The 18,036-nt window shown below is 38.2% G+C and overlaps 1 protein-coding gene across 2 annotated transcripts in view; it reads left to right on the forward strand.

Annotated features, from left to right (window-relative positions):
* Positions 1 to 1,365: 1,365 nt before the first annotated feature.
* Positions 1,366 to 18,036, forward strand: part of LOC145978440 (uncharacterized) — a 59,534-nt gene continuing 42,863 nt past the window's right edge. For both annotated transcript variants that reach the window (XM_083111085.1, XM_083111094.1), the window contains exon 1: positions 1,366 to 1,776. In XM_083111085.1, the coding sequence (XP_082967211.1) occupies positions 1,645 to 1,776 (132 nt within the window). In that variant the 5' untranslated portion in view covers positions 1,366 to 1,644. The remainder of the gene's footprint in view (positions 1,777 to 18,036) is intronic.

Below are 18,036 nucleotides of genomic sequence, written 5' to 3' on the forward strand. Positions count from 1 at the left end.
TTAGAACCTCAGATGCAGATGAAACAGCACAGCACCAGTGCTTAGCTTATACATTACTTTTGTCTGAGTTTTCGTGTTATTTTTGCCTATCATAATTAAATGCTACGTTCTCAGCACAGCTTCACCTTCGTTAAAGTTCCTGGAATTCACATCGCATTCGTAATATTTAAAAATATCGCGTAATTTAAACGTTTCTTCCATACCAGCCATGACAACACGCTGCTATTACGTACTACTACTGAATTTGAACAAATATTTATCCTACGTAGAGCGGCCATATTGGAAGCGACACTAGCGCTCAGGTGGTAATTTTAATTTCGAATAGCTCTCGCCACGAAAACAGTCCAGTCAAGGTCGGAGCTTCCTCTTGCCTCCTCCACAACGCTGGTCCTCCAGGGTTGCCACACTTCTTGTAAGCTGCCCAGTCGACACTTCGAGCTGTTGATTCCGTCAGTTGAAATTGTTGCTTATTGGAAACACTGCAGGTGGGTGGCGTGACCTTGATTGGACTGTTTTCGTGACGAGAGCTTTAGCGACACTGGCGCCATTGCTCCCGTGCTAGAGTTTCAAATGCTGTGGTGGATTTATACCAAGAGAAAGTAAACCGTCCCCCCCCCCCCACTCTGTTTTGGCATTTGAGACAGTTTCATACTAAACAGTAGGGCTGCGCGGGATCCCGAAAAGTCGGAACCGGGATCGGGATAAAAAATTCCCGTCCCGATCACGACTTTGGGAAATGACTTCCCGACTTTTCGGGATCCCGAGCAGTCGAGAAATACCGAATGGTCATTTTAAAAAGTTGTTAATTCTGGACGTTTTCTGCATTGCAAGTGTATGGAACTTATCGGAAATTGTTTGTTTTTATTCCAGAAATGCAAAAACAATCACTTAAGTTGAAAATTACGTGTAGAATTCGAGATTTTTAGAGCTTTGGAAAATTTCGAAATTTCCGTCCCGAAAATTTCCCGACTTTGACGGGAAATGGCGAGTGTCGGGATTAAAAAAAATTCCCGTCCCGACCGAAAAAATTCTGTCACGCACACCCCTAGTAAACAGTAAACATAATTTCTTCACATAAACTCTAATGAGATCTATTTTTTTCCCCGAATTTGTATGTAACTTAATATTTCCTTACTTAAATATTATGTATTACTACCTTTTCAAATATATTTCTATATTTAATTGCGATTTGTTAGTTAAATAAGAATTTATTTGCAAAAATCATCTGTTCTAACGAAATGGGCGTACAATGGCGATACTCTTTGGCGCATTGAGGGCTCAGTCGCTTGTGTGCTATTTTCATCTCGATGGTGGATGTCATGACGTCATATGAAAAGCCGGAAGTACTCAAAATATGACAAATGAACGGCGAGTATTGGTGCTAGTCTAGTCTGGAAACCTTCGCAAAATGAAAATTTTGCTAAAGAAATTATGGGTTGTGAAGTGTGGAGGCATCACACAATGGGAATTATGGAAGTGAATAGTATAATCTATGTTCCTAATTCATCGTGTGTGTGGAAAGTGTGATTTCAAAGAGTGGTTATGTTTAAGCATAAATGGGAAGTTTGTTTATGAGGAATGTAAGTATTGAGTGTTTGCAATGCTTACAGGTCCTTGGACCTCGCATTAGTTGAAAAACACAAAATGACAGAAAGTAGTACTGATGAAGTGTGTTACTTATGTTCTACATCAACAGTTCCAAGAGTTAATGTCTTCAGTGATGAAGGCAAACGTTGGGAACTTCTGAGTAAAATCCAGAGTTGCTTAAACACTACGGTAAGTGTACTGCCTTTCGGCTGCTACTGTTTCATATATTTCTAGGTCATGCATTCTAACATTCCTTACGACACTCTTATTTCCTTTAGGTCTGTTAAAGATGATAAACATTACTATGTACAATATTTTAAATGCTTCCTGGCGGTATATAAGCATTTGAATTTTAAGACTGATGTCTCCAGTCATCAATACGTTATGCGTATTTGTCCGTGGGAGGTAAATGCAAAGAAAATAAAAAAGCAGTCTAGCGTTTTACATTGGGGTATTCATCAGTTACTGCCTATAATGTACCGGTGTGGGAGAGATGTACATGAAGTTTAATCGATGATGTTAATTAAGCTATCTCTATTTGCATTGTTCGATTATTACATACCTTTTAATGATCGTAGATGAGTTTTCTTCTACCCATTTAGAAATTAATAATAAAATTCATGAAATGTTTAATATAAGTTGATCTTGTTTCACCATATATGTAGACAATTGTGTTCTACATCAATGTCATGCAGGATATAAGTACCATCTGAACTAGGTCTATTTTGTTCTGTTCAAGTCAAGTTGTGCAGATATTTAACACTGTTGTACATAAAGGCATGAAAATTAGGGCTGTAATAAGAAGTCATAGTTGCTTTCACCAGATGTGAGAATAGCATAAGTGACCACATATCCTAATTTTCACTGGATGGTCCTTTTTTCTACTCATGTCTCTTGTCCCATATTACAGCTCCAAATAGCCAAGTGTGTCTTCCTATTCATAAGTGTCTTGCAAAACATGCTGCTGACCAGAGACACTTTTTCTTTTCAATTCTGCCACAGTATTTCTGTGACTCATTGATGTACTCTGTTTAAAAGTGCTCTCAGTATTAAATGTCTTAATACAAGCAGTAGTTTGCAGAGTTTCCGAGAAGTGCACCAACTGAGAAAGTATTTTCAATAATGAATACTAGGTAACAGTAGTATAAGCCGGAGACACATAAAACTCGGTTGTTTTCAAATAAAAATCATTGCTACTTACCTCATATGCATAGCGGAAGATTTTTCAAGCTGGCCATAACTTTTTTTCCATGAAAAACACGTTACTTTTAACATTATAATCATTTATTGGTCGTTGCTAATTCGGCGGGCAAATCTTGACTCACGTTGTCTATCGTCAGCTGATATGCAGTATCGTCAGCTGATGTGCAGTGTTTCCAAACTTATGAACCGATAAATGCCGCACAAACTATTCACAAAAGGTTTTTAAGCGAAAATTGAGGCTAGACTCTACTTTACGTCCTTATCTGCATGGTGATTGCTTCATTGCGTTCGCGGTGCGCGATCGTGGTGCGGCACCCGGCATCTCTTCGGGTAAGTACCTTTTTCTTTTTACACTTTCTGTTCACGATAGCCCCACTATCCATTCACGGGGTCGAGGTATGCCTACGAGGTTAGGTTAGGCCTGTTGGGTTAGGTTCCATTAGCACTCATTTCACCCCTAAATATGTGCTTCATCATCTAAAAAATACCTCAGTACGTTCAATCGTACCATGCCCTGTTCGGTTAAGAAATATTGACCCTGGCAGACCTTGTCAGCTCCTGCTCAGAAATGTGTAGAATAAGCTTTCTACAGGAAATGGTAAGAACACTGGCCTTTGGCAAGAGGTGACGAGAGGCCAAGCGAGTGTTTAAATACGTGCGCATGAGAGCGACACGGGGGGCTTTTAATCTGGAATCATCGGAGAAGCAGGAGCTACTGGTCTTATTTCTAAACCGAACAGGGTAAGCTAGTCTACACCCATTCTGCCATTTGCATTGCTCACTTCAGTCTAGAAACGAATCATGAGTCTATTTTAATGAATAGTTAGATATTTGTACCTGCCCGTTCAGGGCTGTCTCTACCATCAACTAGTTCTAATAGTACATCCCTATTTAAGATCCCGCGTGCAGAGGAACGCTACGTGGTGGATTGATGCGGGCCTTTTAATTTTCTTTTGGAAATGAAAAGCGTCAAAGACTTGTTTTCTTAAACAGACATGAAAATTGAAAGGATAGGCATCGTTACGTGGTGAGATGCTTGGGCTTTTCATCCATTTTACGGAATTGTGATGAAAATTAGAGCTACGTAGTGGAGTTGCGGAATTTTTTCATTTATTTCACTCTGAAATAAATGAAAATTGAAATTTGTTAAATAGTGACATGTCAGAATTGTTTTTTTCTCCGCGAATCTTTATTTTTGGGGAAAGCTGCGTAGCACGCAGTTTTAATGTTAATGATGGTTAATGTCGATAATCAGCTTTAATTCAGTCCTTACCCACCACACCCACCCAATAGGCTAATCACCCGCTGCATTAAAGCACATTACAATGCGGAGGAAACGAAAATAGAATGTTTCCTTTGGTAGCCACGGGCGCTTTTGCTTCGTCGCGGTTTTCCGCGTCGATGCGATGTGGCATAAGGTACGTCCGTCATTCCGCGCGCCGGAAGGTTCGATGTCGGACATTCGAGTGTCATATTCCGCCCAGAATTTGGCCAGCCCGGGCACGTCTACCGACAAGCCCTTGTCATTCCGCTCCTAGTAACGCCGTGGTTCGCTCGAACCCGGTACCTTCGGTCAGGGCCTGATGGCTATGACAAAACTACCACCTGGGAAATTATCATCAATTCCCAGGATTTTATCAAAATTTTGAAAGTGGCATTTGATTTTGATGACCCTTGTCCTTGCAATAGTCTCTTGAAATACAATTTGGTATTTTTTTTAAACGTAAATTTGGTGCGTGACTTATGATAGTTCGGCAATAAACGATACGACTCAATCACACCATGATGTGTGTACTTAGTGGGTCACAGCAGAGAGTATTGCTGAAGTTAATTGTGTTTTAATTAATTAAAGTCCTTTAAAGTTTCAATTTCATATATATTTTTAAAACAGACCGTAACTTGTTAATGATCCGAAAAGTAACGCCGTTTGTGTTTATGTGTTTTAAGTTAAACTGTTAAAGATTATCGCAAGGAGGGTATTTAATTTTATCACGTATAGTTTTGAAATGCACAAGGATCAGTGGTCGACTCACTCGTAATTTAAAATGACTGAAATCTCCTCGCCCCGAAGATGGGAGCCTTGGTACTAATAATTGTAGTGCAAATTGATAAGGAGATAGTCGAGAGAATACACGAGTCAGTCGCAGAGCATTTTTATTTTTACCTTGTTTAAGGAATATTTTTTTTACTAAAGTAAAGTTAATATGTGAAAAAACGAAACGCTAATTATATTTCTAGGAATAGAGGAGCAATTATATGTCCGCTACTATACGCTGGCGTAAGTAGTAAGAGTGACGCTACCATTCGGCTAGAGTATAACCCGCTCGTTGATTCAATGTTCTAGCTAAGGGATAATAATAGGTGTTTTTAGTTGTACGCGCAGAAATACCGGTAGTGAAATATAAAAGAGTGCGCAAGTGTTTATATATATGTTTTAAGGAATAGAGGAGCAATGATGTCCGCTACTAAAGGTAGTAAGTGTGACGCTCCCTTCCATTAGTTTTAAGGTTACGTCTTCCCCTACGAATTAATTGTGTACACAGAGGTACCCGTAGCAAGAGGAATGACACTGTCATTGTAGCGCAATGACATAAGAATGACTTAGTCTGCATGACTTTTAGTTTGTTAAAACACCATAGTTAGGCGTAAGCCAACTTGTAATGAAAAGTAGAACGAGACGTAAGCGGTATTCAAGGCGTGGAGTATTTCACATATTAACGAGATTTTTTTGTTATTATCCATATATTTATTGTCTCCTTCAGCTATTTATTAAAGGATAGCTTAATATTCCTCCTTTTGCGTTTTCTAGCTTTGAATTTTAAATACCTTAAATTTCATGTGTATTTATATTATGATATTTATATTTCAAGTTACGGCATTCCTTAATGTTTAAATAAACACTCTTCAGCATTATTCAACAGATTTCGTGTGGTTATTTAATCGCATCGCAAATCACTAAATCACTAAATAACGATAAAAGTTAAAAGGGTTGTTTAAATTAAGGCAAAACTGGTTGTCATTTTTTTCATTAAATAACGATGAAGTATTGCGAATAGTATAATCAATCAAGCCCTCCCCTTAGGTATAATCACGTTTACATTCCGTCAGCTTACGATAGGTTTAAACACGCAAGTTTAATCTCTGCACCGAAAGCACGATTCATTCGTTGTTTTCCTTTTGTTCCTTCGAACTCAGGATATGTGCAGTCGCAAGACTCAAGTCCAGGATTTTCCTCCCATGTAAGTCGCCAGATTTCCGTGCGGAAATTTTCACATTCGAGTTAGCGGAAGAATCATATCTTATTTCAGTCTCGGAGAGAGATAATTTGATGACACCTTTCTTTGTTGTAGATGAACTTTACACTCAGCTGGCGTCGACACTGAAATTCCTAGCCTCCCAAAGAGGCGAGAATAAGAGTCTTTTCAAGGGCGCTTATTTATGCGACGTTTTCTCGTTCCTTCAGAATTTTCAAAAGTTTCCAGAATGAAATTTAATTACTTCTTACAGATTAATTTCATGTTAATCTTCGTAAAGTAGGTAATAGCGAGTAATTGTGCTTATATTTTAATCTCCCACACGTCATAGACTTTAGTTGAAGTAATATCATACGAAATCCTATAATTTTCTCCCGGCCCGGCGTCATGATGTTCATTTACGGTTCCGTTTCAATTTTTTTTCCTAAGGCGACCATAAACAGTAGTTTTGTTTACCTTATTAGGCTAAAAACTCAAAAGAGTGGATTTAGACGCCTACAGTTGTCATGGGTCAAGTGTAATCTCTTACGCGACGAGCATTTATGCTAAGTGACGAAGAAAATCCACGGCGGGTTATAGCATTATTATTATTCCTCTTTTCTGTTTAACGCAATACCTTATATATATTTTTTTCCCCTTTATTCTCAGAACCGTAAATTTACTTCACAGATAGCCAAGAAATGTTTTCTAAATCAATAACCCAGTTTAGTTTCAGTTTTGAATTTACTGTTATCCTATTACTAATTTGGAACTTCATTTTAACTGTTTATTTATGCTATACGTCAGGCGTATGCAAGCGCAAACAAACCTTGACTAGTGAGCGCTAACAGTGCGTCACTATGTCGCCTTGATTTATTCATCCATTCTATTATGTACCTTTCGTAATTAATGATTTTAAGGTCATTGGAGCCATGTCATTTACTCTTTTATTTTACTTGTGGTTAGGTCCGTTTTAACAGCTGTGACGTTACCAAATTTTGGGTTAATTATATTTTTTTTCGTCAGTTCCTCATTTTTTACAATGCTTTGACACTTCTGACATGATATTAATGGATTTCGTCGGGTTATTTTTCTGATACCAGGGGATATATTTGATACCATTTACATACTACTTTTATATATTTATCAATATTTAATCCTACATATTTTCGTTTATTTTATAGTGCCATGTCATAACTTTAGTTTTATATTGCACATTATTTTATATTTGGGAGAAGCCAGGGGCTATATATAATTTAGTCAATATATACATATATTACTTTTGATGAAGTCAGATTTTCATTTTAATGGTGTTCCAGTGTTACGGCGTCAAATGACATTTTCCGCCTTTTATTTTCTTTAGCCTTCATTCAAACTTTGTTTTATAATTTATATCACTTATTGGGCAGTTTATTTTATTTTAGTTTACTTATCTTTACTCATGATTTTCACTTGCCTATAGAAGACGATTCCTTTACACATTTTTTATATATTTTTCAATATTGAATGACTGTGAGCAATGTAGTTTATTCCTATGTCCAACCTGTTTCCTCCCCTGTTCGGGAATTCCAAGAGTTCAAGGAATTTCGAAAAGTCCAGTGATTTTTTTGAGGCCGGAAGAAGAACGCATTCCTGAAGGCTTTGGAGCTCACCAGCCTCCTTTGGTTTTCAGCGGTGTATGTCATGTAGCAGCACTGAAAATCCTATTCCAAGTGACATCCCAGGACTGGAACAGCGTCAGAAACATCAGAAGAAATGTCATCTTACAGAGCAAACCCCCCCCCCCACGACTCTAACCCCCCTTAAGAAGAAGCATGAACATCTTTCATGTACATCGTCCCCTTTTGCTCTGTAAGGCCAGGCAATGTCCTTCACCACATATTGGAACTTTCCGGGTACAGTCAACGACCCAAATGTGTTGAGACCCACCCCTGTGGATCAGCAACCTGCCAGGCCACCTGTGAACAGTTTAATCCTACCAGTGGCCATATTTACTGTTCCCCTCTTGGAGTGATAGCAGCACGGTACACCTTCCGTTTTCACATGGAACCAGCGTACGAAATGTGTCGCCATTCGATGTGTGCCGGAAATATGCAATGGCGTCTGCTGTGAACTTTCGGGGGCCTATCATAAATACCCCCCAGTGTTCGCCATTGGACAACGCATATTTTGGGGCTTGGAAACGCTACTTGGAGTGGCTTCCCATGGACTACCCTGTGTTCGCCCGCCCCACGGCCAACGTCTTTTCATCTGACCTTTGCTGGACAGTATTTCAGAACTTTCCACACCGGGATTCGAATCCGGTCCCCCAGTGCAATTGTGATCGGTCAAGGACCGTGTATGTCCCGGAACAGTGCTTCGTACCCCAGGACTCCGGGGTTTGAGTGTATTGGTTTGAGTGTATTTGGATTGCCCTGCCTTTTGATTTCTCAGGTCATAGTGTGCACACATCGTGTGCTACGAACGTCAGTGAAAACATCATCTTCAAATATTTTTTTTAATCTTCATGTGGTTGTGCGCAGTCCAGTGGAGCTTGGTGTTTACCATGGTCTTTTTGCTCTCGCCTCGAACTGTCATCCTGATGAGGCGGAAGATTGCGAGCATGCGGCCTTAAGGTTTCTCACGGATTAAGTTCGGTGCTTAGATAGCACTTGTTCTGAAGACATTCGCATGTATCGCGTTACGATGCAGTGTGTTGAACTTTCCGCTGACTCCACGGACCTGCAAACAACACTCTATATCGCATGTTGACCAACCGTCAGCATTGTTGATTACGAAAGACTCTTCCAGCGTGTGGCTAATGTAAACATAGGACTTTATTTCAGCATTCAAGCTTGAGCTTAATTCTGTTTCATTTAATTTTCGGTGAAGGATCTCCGACATTTTTTTTATTATTTTATTTTATGTAACCTTTTTTTTTCATGTAATAAACAAAAACCTTTTAAATTTTGGTGAATGGCAGAAGGTTCAATTTAAACTTTAATTATTACAATTTCAATTTTGGAAATTGTTTCGCAAGAGGGAGTGTCGTACCATGCCCTGTTCGGTTAAGAAATATTGACCCTGGCAGACCTTGTCAGCTCCTGCTCAGAAATGTGTAGAATAAGCTTTCTACAGGAAATGGTAAGAACACTGGCCTTTGGCAAGAGGTGACGAGAGGCCAAGCGAGTGTTTAAATACGTGCGCATGAGAGCGACACGGGGGGCTTTTAATCTGGAATCATCGGAGAAGCAGGAGCTACTGGTCTTATTTCTAAACCGAACAGGGTAAGCTAGTCTACACCCATTCTGCCATTTGCATTGCTCACTTCAGTCTAGAAACGAATCATGAGTCTATTTTAATGAATAGTTAGATATTTGTACCTGCCCGTTCAGGGCTGTCTCTACCATCAACTAGTTCTAATAGTACATCCCTATTTAAGATCCCCGCGTTCAGAGGAACGCTACGCAATTGCACATATCCAGACAACATCGGTTTTTCTCAATTTACTCCTTCAGGAAATTTTTGCTCGCTTTGGGATTTACGTTGTTGAATTCCTTATAAAATAAGCTTTCCAACGATATATGACACGTATTCCTTAGGAAAAGGACGTAAACTAGAATCTTACCTTTTATTGGAAAAAAAAACAAGCTCACACGTCATCTTGTCAAACTTCCGCGTGGTTGCTACACTGTGAGGGGGTTACATAACCAAACGCACGGAACATTTGATTCACGTAGTCGACGGTAATGGCGGCACGAGCTATCGCACAACGGAGATGCATGATTGACGAAAAATACCTTATTTACAGGCAAAATTCGTAGCACGATTATAAAAAAAAATATCTCCGGCTTCAGAAAGTACTCAAGAACACAATTCCGTAAGTACTTTCTCGTCTTTTCTCCTGTAAATTTTAAGAAATCCGTCTCCGACTTATACTACTGTTACCGAATACTATTTGTCAGCGGGTAACTGTAAACTGAAAATTGAACCCTGAAGACAGTTGAAGTCACAAAATGTAATTTTACTTGCACGAATTCTACAACTTGAGTTTGGAAACGGTATGAATTTACAATACCTGAAGTATCTCCAATTGCTTACAAATTCGGTATACTCACTAATTTTGGCCTTGTAATCACGAATCTGCAGTTAAAAGTTGGCGGTCACGTCTAGAAATTGCAAAATAACCTTGTCAATTACCGCTATGATTCTCCATACACTAACATGGAAACTATATGAAGACATCTTCCTTTCTGCACAATGGTCTTGCTACTAACGTTGCTCAAATGTTGTGCAATAAGTTAGAGCGTTGACTTTCATGTGAGAAAATGGCATCTTGCGTATAGGTGGAAAACATGTTTGCCTCATGAACCATTCACGGTAAGGTTAGGTTAGGTAAGCATAGTTAAAATTAAGGGTCATCATAAACATAGTTTTGAAACGCTAATCATTGCAAAAAATAATTGTTTTCTTCATAAATCAAGGGTGTTTACTCCGTTCACATACCCACTTTTTTCGACTTATTTTGCAATTTCTAGACGTGACCGCCAAATTTTAACTGCAGATTCATGATTATGAGGCGAAAATGAGTGAGTATGCTGAATTTGAAAGCAATTGAAGATACTTCCGGTATTGTAAATTCACTCCTATATTCTCAATTAATATGATACAATGCAATTGTAAATTTCTCACCTGCAACAGGGTATGCATGCTTAAATCAACTTAACTTTAAATATTTAAAACTAGCATTATTTACAGAACAGCCATTCCAGTTGTCACGGACGTTACAGTTTTACTAATTTAAAGCTCTTGGCATTAAAATTTAAATGTGTTTTGTGAACTTTTTTAAGATGAAATACAGTAAATGGTGATGACCTCCCTGCAGAGGAAACTATGTTGAGTAAAAGTAAAATGTATTACTATTCCGGAAACTGAAAAAAATGTTCAGTCACGGATGTCACACAGTTCGTGAACTCACATTACAGGCTGTCAACTAAAATTTAAAAATCCAGGTTACTGCTTGAGACAAAATTAATTTTATACTCATTGTGTTGATCTGCAAGCTTACAGGTTCTAGTTCTGAGCTATTAATTCACAAAAACAAAAAGGAATTTATTTTATAATTGCTTTATTCATGTCACGGATGTTACATTGAATTTGTCATGGATGTTACATCTGACATGATATATGACAGACAGTAGATTTGTACTGTTTTACCTTTCTTAAATTAATAAGATTACATGGTATAATTAAGACAATTATGCAGTGATACATAATTAGGTCTCTAATTATAAATCAGAGCAAATAATTTTATTTATTGGAAGAAACCATGGATTGAAGAAAAATCTGTGTGGTCATTATCCAATTTGTAATTACTATAACATAAATAGGATTTTAAAGAATTTTCTTAAAAATAAAACTCCTACAAGCAGATTTTGCTTTTGAAATCATAGATAACTCTACTTCCAATTTCCGTTATAGTTGGATTAGGTAGAATGCGGACCACCTTCTTAATGTTTATTTCTTTTTCATCCTCTTCATTAGGTACAAATAAATTGCCAGTTTTTCCATACTGCTTCAAGAAAATCACCACTGTTTCGCAAAACACTTGTCTGACACACTGCAACATAGTTATGGCTAACCTGAGTCTTTCCATGACCAGTGATGCTGACTTCATCGTATACTCCAGGTACAATATTCACATTGAGTTCAGATAGGTCTAATTCTTCAGTTTTCGAGTTATGTCCAAGTTCATTTATGTGGTTTTCAACAGATGCATCATCATCATTGTCATCAGAATATGATTCAGATCCACTGCCAGAATCAGATGAATACACATCACGCCACCGCAATTTACTGTTCATACATTGTGGCACTATTTCTGGAAAGGCAACTTGTACTTTCTGTTTGACAGATTTTGAAGTCAACCAACAGCTACATGTACATCATCAATTTTCTTGATGTGATGTATTTCTCGTATTCCTGGTGCTGTTCGCACATACTCCTATCGTTTGTTCAAAAATACTGAAGTTTCTTCTATCTCTTTCTTGGTTACAAAAGAACCTCAGTTGACTTACATTGAGCTTCAGCGACTTTGAAGAATTCTTCAACATTTTAAACAGTACAATGTCGTGATTTTACTGCTGTCCAGACCATTCGTTTAACTTGCCCGCCAATGGCACCAACTGCTCCTTTACCATGGCCATCTGCAAAATAGTTCCCCTCTACAGTTTCCACACAGATCATCAGGCAAGTGGCACATATTGAAAGCTGTATACTTGCTCTTAAATTGGGAAGAACAATTATCTGAAAATGTCATCAGATTACGTAAAGGGGTATCAGGGTATCTACTCTGAAAATGAGATACTATTGTCTTAATAAAAGTCCAAGCTGAATGTCTAGAATGACTTACATCATCACTTACAACCACATACGAAAATGTTCTGTCATCAGACCACAAGCAACATGTGAAAATTGTGACTTGAGAGTGTTGCCAGTGAGCTGACTGCACTTCATCTTGTGAAATGGCACTGTAATTCTCGGCATAGTCCACCTGCATCAAATTATTCTTCCTGTCCTCAAAATAGCTTGCTTGCTCATTCTTCACGTACAAGTGCATCTTGAATTTGGGAAGAGAGGTATTTATTTGCGTAACTAGCTTCTCTAGATTTGTTGTTCTCTCTTCAACAACCATCTGCCCATTGGTCTTGACCCACTGTTTCCATTTAACTTCCTTTGAAAAGTTATAGTCAGTTTCCAGCAGGCATTTTACATCATAATAACAAACTGTGCATTCATTTGTCATGCAACGCTCTTCACAAATATTGCGGCACATTTTCTCTAGTAGTGCCCTTGGTGTTAAAATATATTCTTTATACTCAACACAGAAACAAGAAATAGCACGAGGAGCTAAAAATTTGAAATTTTCATGCATTGTGTGGAGTTTCTTTTACTGGTCTCACATGTTTGGGACGCGTTTCAAAGAATTTTGAAAGAGATATCTTTACTTCAAGATGAATCTCCAAGAATCGTTGGTAAGCTTCTGCAACATTTATTACAAAGAAGCGTTTCTGTCTTTTCTCTTTCTTCCCCGTGACTTCATGTTTTACTGCAATGCAGTCTCTTTTACCAGATGTTTGCCAACTGATGTCATCATTTTCAAAAAATGATTTCACTATTTCCAAATCTTCTTTTGAGTATGATCCTCCCCTAGGAGACACTGTAACTTTCGTAACTTGGTTATCGGGCTTTGGGAAACCTGCTTTTAAAAGCTGCCTGACAACAGCCAGTTTTTTTGAAGGGCTGAATGGCGAAGCCTTACGTGCCTTGTGGACAGCTTTTCGACGTGTGCTTGTTGAAGAATATGAGCCCAAAGCTGAAGGGTTTGAACGTGTATTGGTCTTCATCACTTCTGCTTTTTTCCTCCTCCACTCCTGTACCCTCAATGTAGTCTTTTCTCTCCTCAAATTCAAAAGGTTTTTGTCTTTTGCACACTTTTCCTTTTCTTCTTGCCTTTTTAACGTATTTCTTTCTCTATCCTTTTCCAAATAAGCAGCCCATCTCTCTGGATTTTCAGATTTCATTTTAGATGTCATTTTTGCCATTCTAGGAGCAGACTTTACAGGGCATTATCTGCAACAAGAGAAAACATAAGCTTGGACCAAATTATAGGTTATTTTATGTTTCTGTTTACCTACCACTGATTTTAAGGACATTTCATTATAACATAAAAAATAAATTCTAGATGGAACGAAGAAAAATAATTTCATTTTACTCTATGACTTAATAAAATCAAGTTCTACACATCACTAATATATTTTAAATCTCTCTGAATTATACCAGTAATAGGTTATGTAACATGGACTATGGTTCATAAAGTTAGACAACCCAAACATAAAAGTATCAGTGGTGATAGGAATGTAACATCCGTGGCATCTATTTTATTCTTATTTAAACTCAGGTAACATCTTTCAGATGGTAGGGTGCAAGTATTTTACTATGAGGGTCACTATTTATATTGTGCGCCTTGGCAATACTGATTGAAGTTAGGTGCGATTTGACGTTTGCACGGAATCATCTGGCATTATTGACCATAACGTACTTCAAATGTTTTGTCAATAGCTTCATTTGTGTTGTTTATGTTACCTTGGAGATTGCGCGACAACAATAAAATGGAGTTAACTCGTGAACATTTTCGTGTGATGATTTTTGACGATTTTCGAGGTGGATTATCAAGACAAGAGTGCATCGATCAACTTACTTCCACATTTGGCGATGAAGCCCCATCCTATGCCACTGTGAAACGCTGGTATAACGAATTTAATCGTAGCCGCCATTCGCTCACCGGCGAGATTCACGAAGGTCATCCAAAATCAGTTGTTGTTCAAGAAAACATTGATGCTGTGCAAAACCTAATACTGCAGATCGTCATGTGACATACTGTGAGATTGAGGCAACCATAGGCATTAGTTCCACCAGCATATATAAAATATTACATGATCATTTAGCTGTGAGAAAGGTATGTTCTTGTTGGATCCCACACAATTTGACAAAAACTCAAAAAGACGCTCGCGTCAATTGGTGCAAACAAGTGCTCAATAAATACAATCGTGGTGCTTCAAAATACGTATATAAGATTGTAACAGGTGACGAATCATGGATATATGCATATGAGCCGGAACATAAACAGCAGTCGACTGTATGGGTGTTTCAAGATGAACCCAATCCAACAAAAGTTGTTAGCGCTCGAAGCACATCGAAACAAATGGTCGCCTGTTTTTTCGGGAAAACTGGTCATGTGGCAAGTTGTGCCTTTAGAGTAACGTAGAATGGTCAACTCTGAATGGTACACAACAATTTGTTTGCCAGAGGTCATTCTTCATCAAGACAATGCCAGCTGTCACACATCTCGTCTAACATCCGACTTTATGAACAGTCAAAAAATCGAATTGGTGGGTCATCTGCCATACAGTCCTGATTTGGCACCCAATGACTTCTTGTTGTTCCCGAATGTCAAGAATAAATTGCGTGGACAACGATTTTTGTCATTGATGCGTTCAAAAACCATATTATGGAGGTGTCTCAAGAAGATTGGAAAAACTGCTTTGACAAATGGTTCGAACGAATGCAAAAGTGTACTTCTAAAAACAATAAAGCAATTTTCAATGCCAAATTCCTGTTTTTTCATTGTTAAGCTCAAAATATAAATAGTGACCCTCGTAGAATGTCAACATTATCTACTTTTGACAAAAACAAATTTAGTTCAATTCTGTATTTTTTAAAAGTATCTTCTTTTTTGTCATGGATGTTACACCATGTACATCTGATTACTGTTTTACATTTAATTCATAAATTTACTCACCTTGGTCTTTGAAATTCAGTGTGTAGACTCTCAAAACATAAACTCAGCAGTAAACTTCCTGAGAATGGAGTTAACAGTTGAACTGCATGTCAATAAGAAGCTGCCAACTTTAGTGAATGAAACTGGCCATGTATTGCCAACTAAAAGCGGCTATTTCCTGTAACAATAAAACATATCAAGTATATTATTTTTCAAAATATCTCAGCAGAATGATTAAATGAGAAGTTTTATCTACTCATTGCATGTAAATAGAACATATTTTTGATTTTTTTTTTTTTTTTGTATAATTCTCTCTTTACCCGGAATGGCTGAGAAATGTTAGTGTTTTCAGTAAGTTTTCTCTATGCCAAGAAGTTCATGGTGTTACATGTATTGGTTGACATAAGGTATGGGGGGGACCTTCATCTTATTGCCAAATTTAAGTTCACTTTATGCCTAGAGAAGCCAGTTGGTACTTCGCCTTCCAAGTTTAAAGGGGAATCTGAAGCACTAAAGTCCAGTTCAGTACATACAGGAAGCGCTTCACATGAGTTCGTAGGCGAGCCGGGGGGGGGGGGGGGGTAGTGCAACCAAGGGGTGAGGTGGGAGCAGAAGGCAAGGATGTCAGATCTCTCAGATTTTCTCCCCGCCAGCCCTCTTATGCCCGTGCTGAGCGAGAGCTCTGATTCTCTGTCGTCTTCTGGACGGTATAGGTCTGAATGCAGGGTGCGGCGTTGCAACCACTTGCAGTGTCTTTTGCGTTCTGTGCAGTAAAGCGTGCTCTGAAATTTTTCGGCTTGTGTTTATGGCGGTGTTCTTCTGTATTTTAGTTAGCTTCTTTATCTTTTCTTGTTGCATTGTTGTTTTTATTTTCATTAATTATTATTTATTGTTGTGTGAGCGTGGAGTGCGTGAAGTGAGCAAGAGGAACAATAGCCTGTATTTCTCCGGAATGCTACAAGAACAAGCATAAAAAAGGCAAATGTTTGTCCTCTGCCGAACAGAGAATTGTTTTGAACTTGTATGCCTATTTCCGGGCAAAGGAATCAAAAGGCGGCATCGAAATAATGAGGACTGCCACTTGAATGACATCTGAAGCAACAGGAATAACTATGTCGACTATTATTAAAATTAAGAAAGACTTTAATGTAAACGATGGGAAACTTCCTACACCAAGGAAGAAGAATGATGAGGGGGCGATTTGACTTGAAAAATATGATAGTATTACCCAGCCTGCTATTAGGAGGAAAGTGTTGTTGTTATTGCGTTTTAAAAATAATAACTTTAAATATTCCTGTACAAATTTTTAAAATATGTAAACATTTTTATTGCTACTTTTCATTAATTATTTGAAGGGACGCGAGAAGAAAAACCATTTGTTCCGTGTTCTCGATTTAATTGATTGGTTGATTTAGTTTATTTTACTTCTCGTTTTGTGCCTCTGGGCTAATTTGCGAAATGGGGATGAGTGGTGAAATGATGAAATTGATGAATGGACATTCACAAACAACCAAGCCTGAGCAGGATTCGAACCTGGGACCCTTGGCATCGCAGCGCGATGTGCTAACAACTCAGCCACATGGTCCGGCTCGATTTAATTGAACAAGTGTGTTTAAAGTTCACTTGATTCTCAGATAAGCTAGTCGAAACTAGACTAGAATGAAATCTGAACTATTATCGATATTACTCCATGGGGAATCAAACCCTCTGCTCGATTACATGACGATGTGGTTAATAACTACACTGTCCTTTCTTCTTAATTCATGTACAGAGTTTTTTCGAATAGCAGTCGTGATCTGAAAATGTCCTGATTCTTTGGTTAACTCACATTGTCATGTTTTTCATTATACGTAAATAGCATTGTTAATATTGATTGATTTAGTTTACTTTACTTCACGCTTTGTGCCTCTGGGCTAATTTGCGATGATGGGGATGAGTGATGAAATTAATGAATGGACATTCACAAACAACCAAGCCCGAGCGGGATTCGAAGCCTGGACCCTTGGCATCGCTGGGTGATGTGCCAACCACTCGGCCACAGGGTTCGGCTGCATTGCTAATATGTATAATTTCATTAATTCATGAGAGTATGCATTTACATCAAAAGTGAAAAACTACAGAAAATAATTGTATCATGCAAGCAATGCGTACATACAAGAAAAACCATCAAAAGTGAGTAAAAATATTGTTAATTTGCAGAGTAGAATTTTCAAATACTCCTGAGAATTGAAAGTAAACAATAAGTTCGAAGCTGTATGCCATCCGGCGACTTTTGTCAGTAGTTAACTGTTTTGTTTGTTTCAATTGTTGTAACTTTCCGACCCAAATCTGATTACGGGTCTGGTTCCAATTTCCATTGATGTTTGTGTAAATTGCCAAGATATGATTGCCACCTCCATATTTCAGCTCATTAATGCGTGAAATGAGATGATTTACATATTGAAATCCTAAAAAGTTGCATGTGCTTTGATGTGCAACTCACATCCTTCATCACTGAAACAAAAAAGAAAACAAAAATATATCTTGGTGTCGGCTGGAGCGACAGCAGAGAACGAAGTGTGTAGCGAAAGCATAAGCACTTGCTGTTTTTCATTTGTTACACTTCAAAAGTTTCAACATCTTCGCGCCAAGAAGGAAGTAGGACTTATTACCTGTATGTACCGAACTGGCGTGAACAAGATTGTATGCAATGTG

This window comes from Lepisma saccharinum, chromosome 1 (assembly GCF_977018435.1).
Source record: "Lepisma saccharinum chromosome 1, izLepSacc3.1, whole genome shotgun sequence".
Taxonomy (NCBI): Eukaryota; Metazoa; Arthropoda; class Insecta; order Zygentoma; family Lepismatidae; genus Lepisma; species Lepisma saccharinum.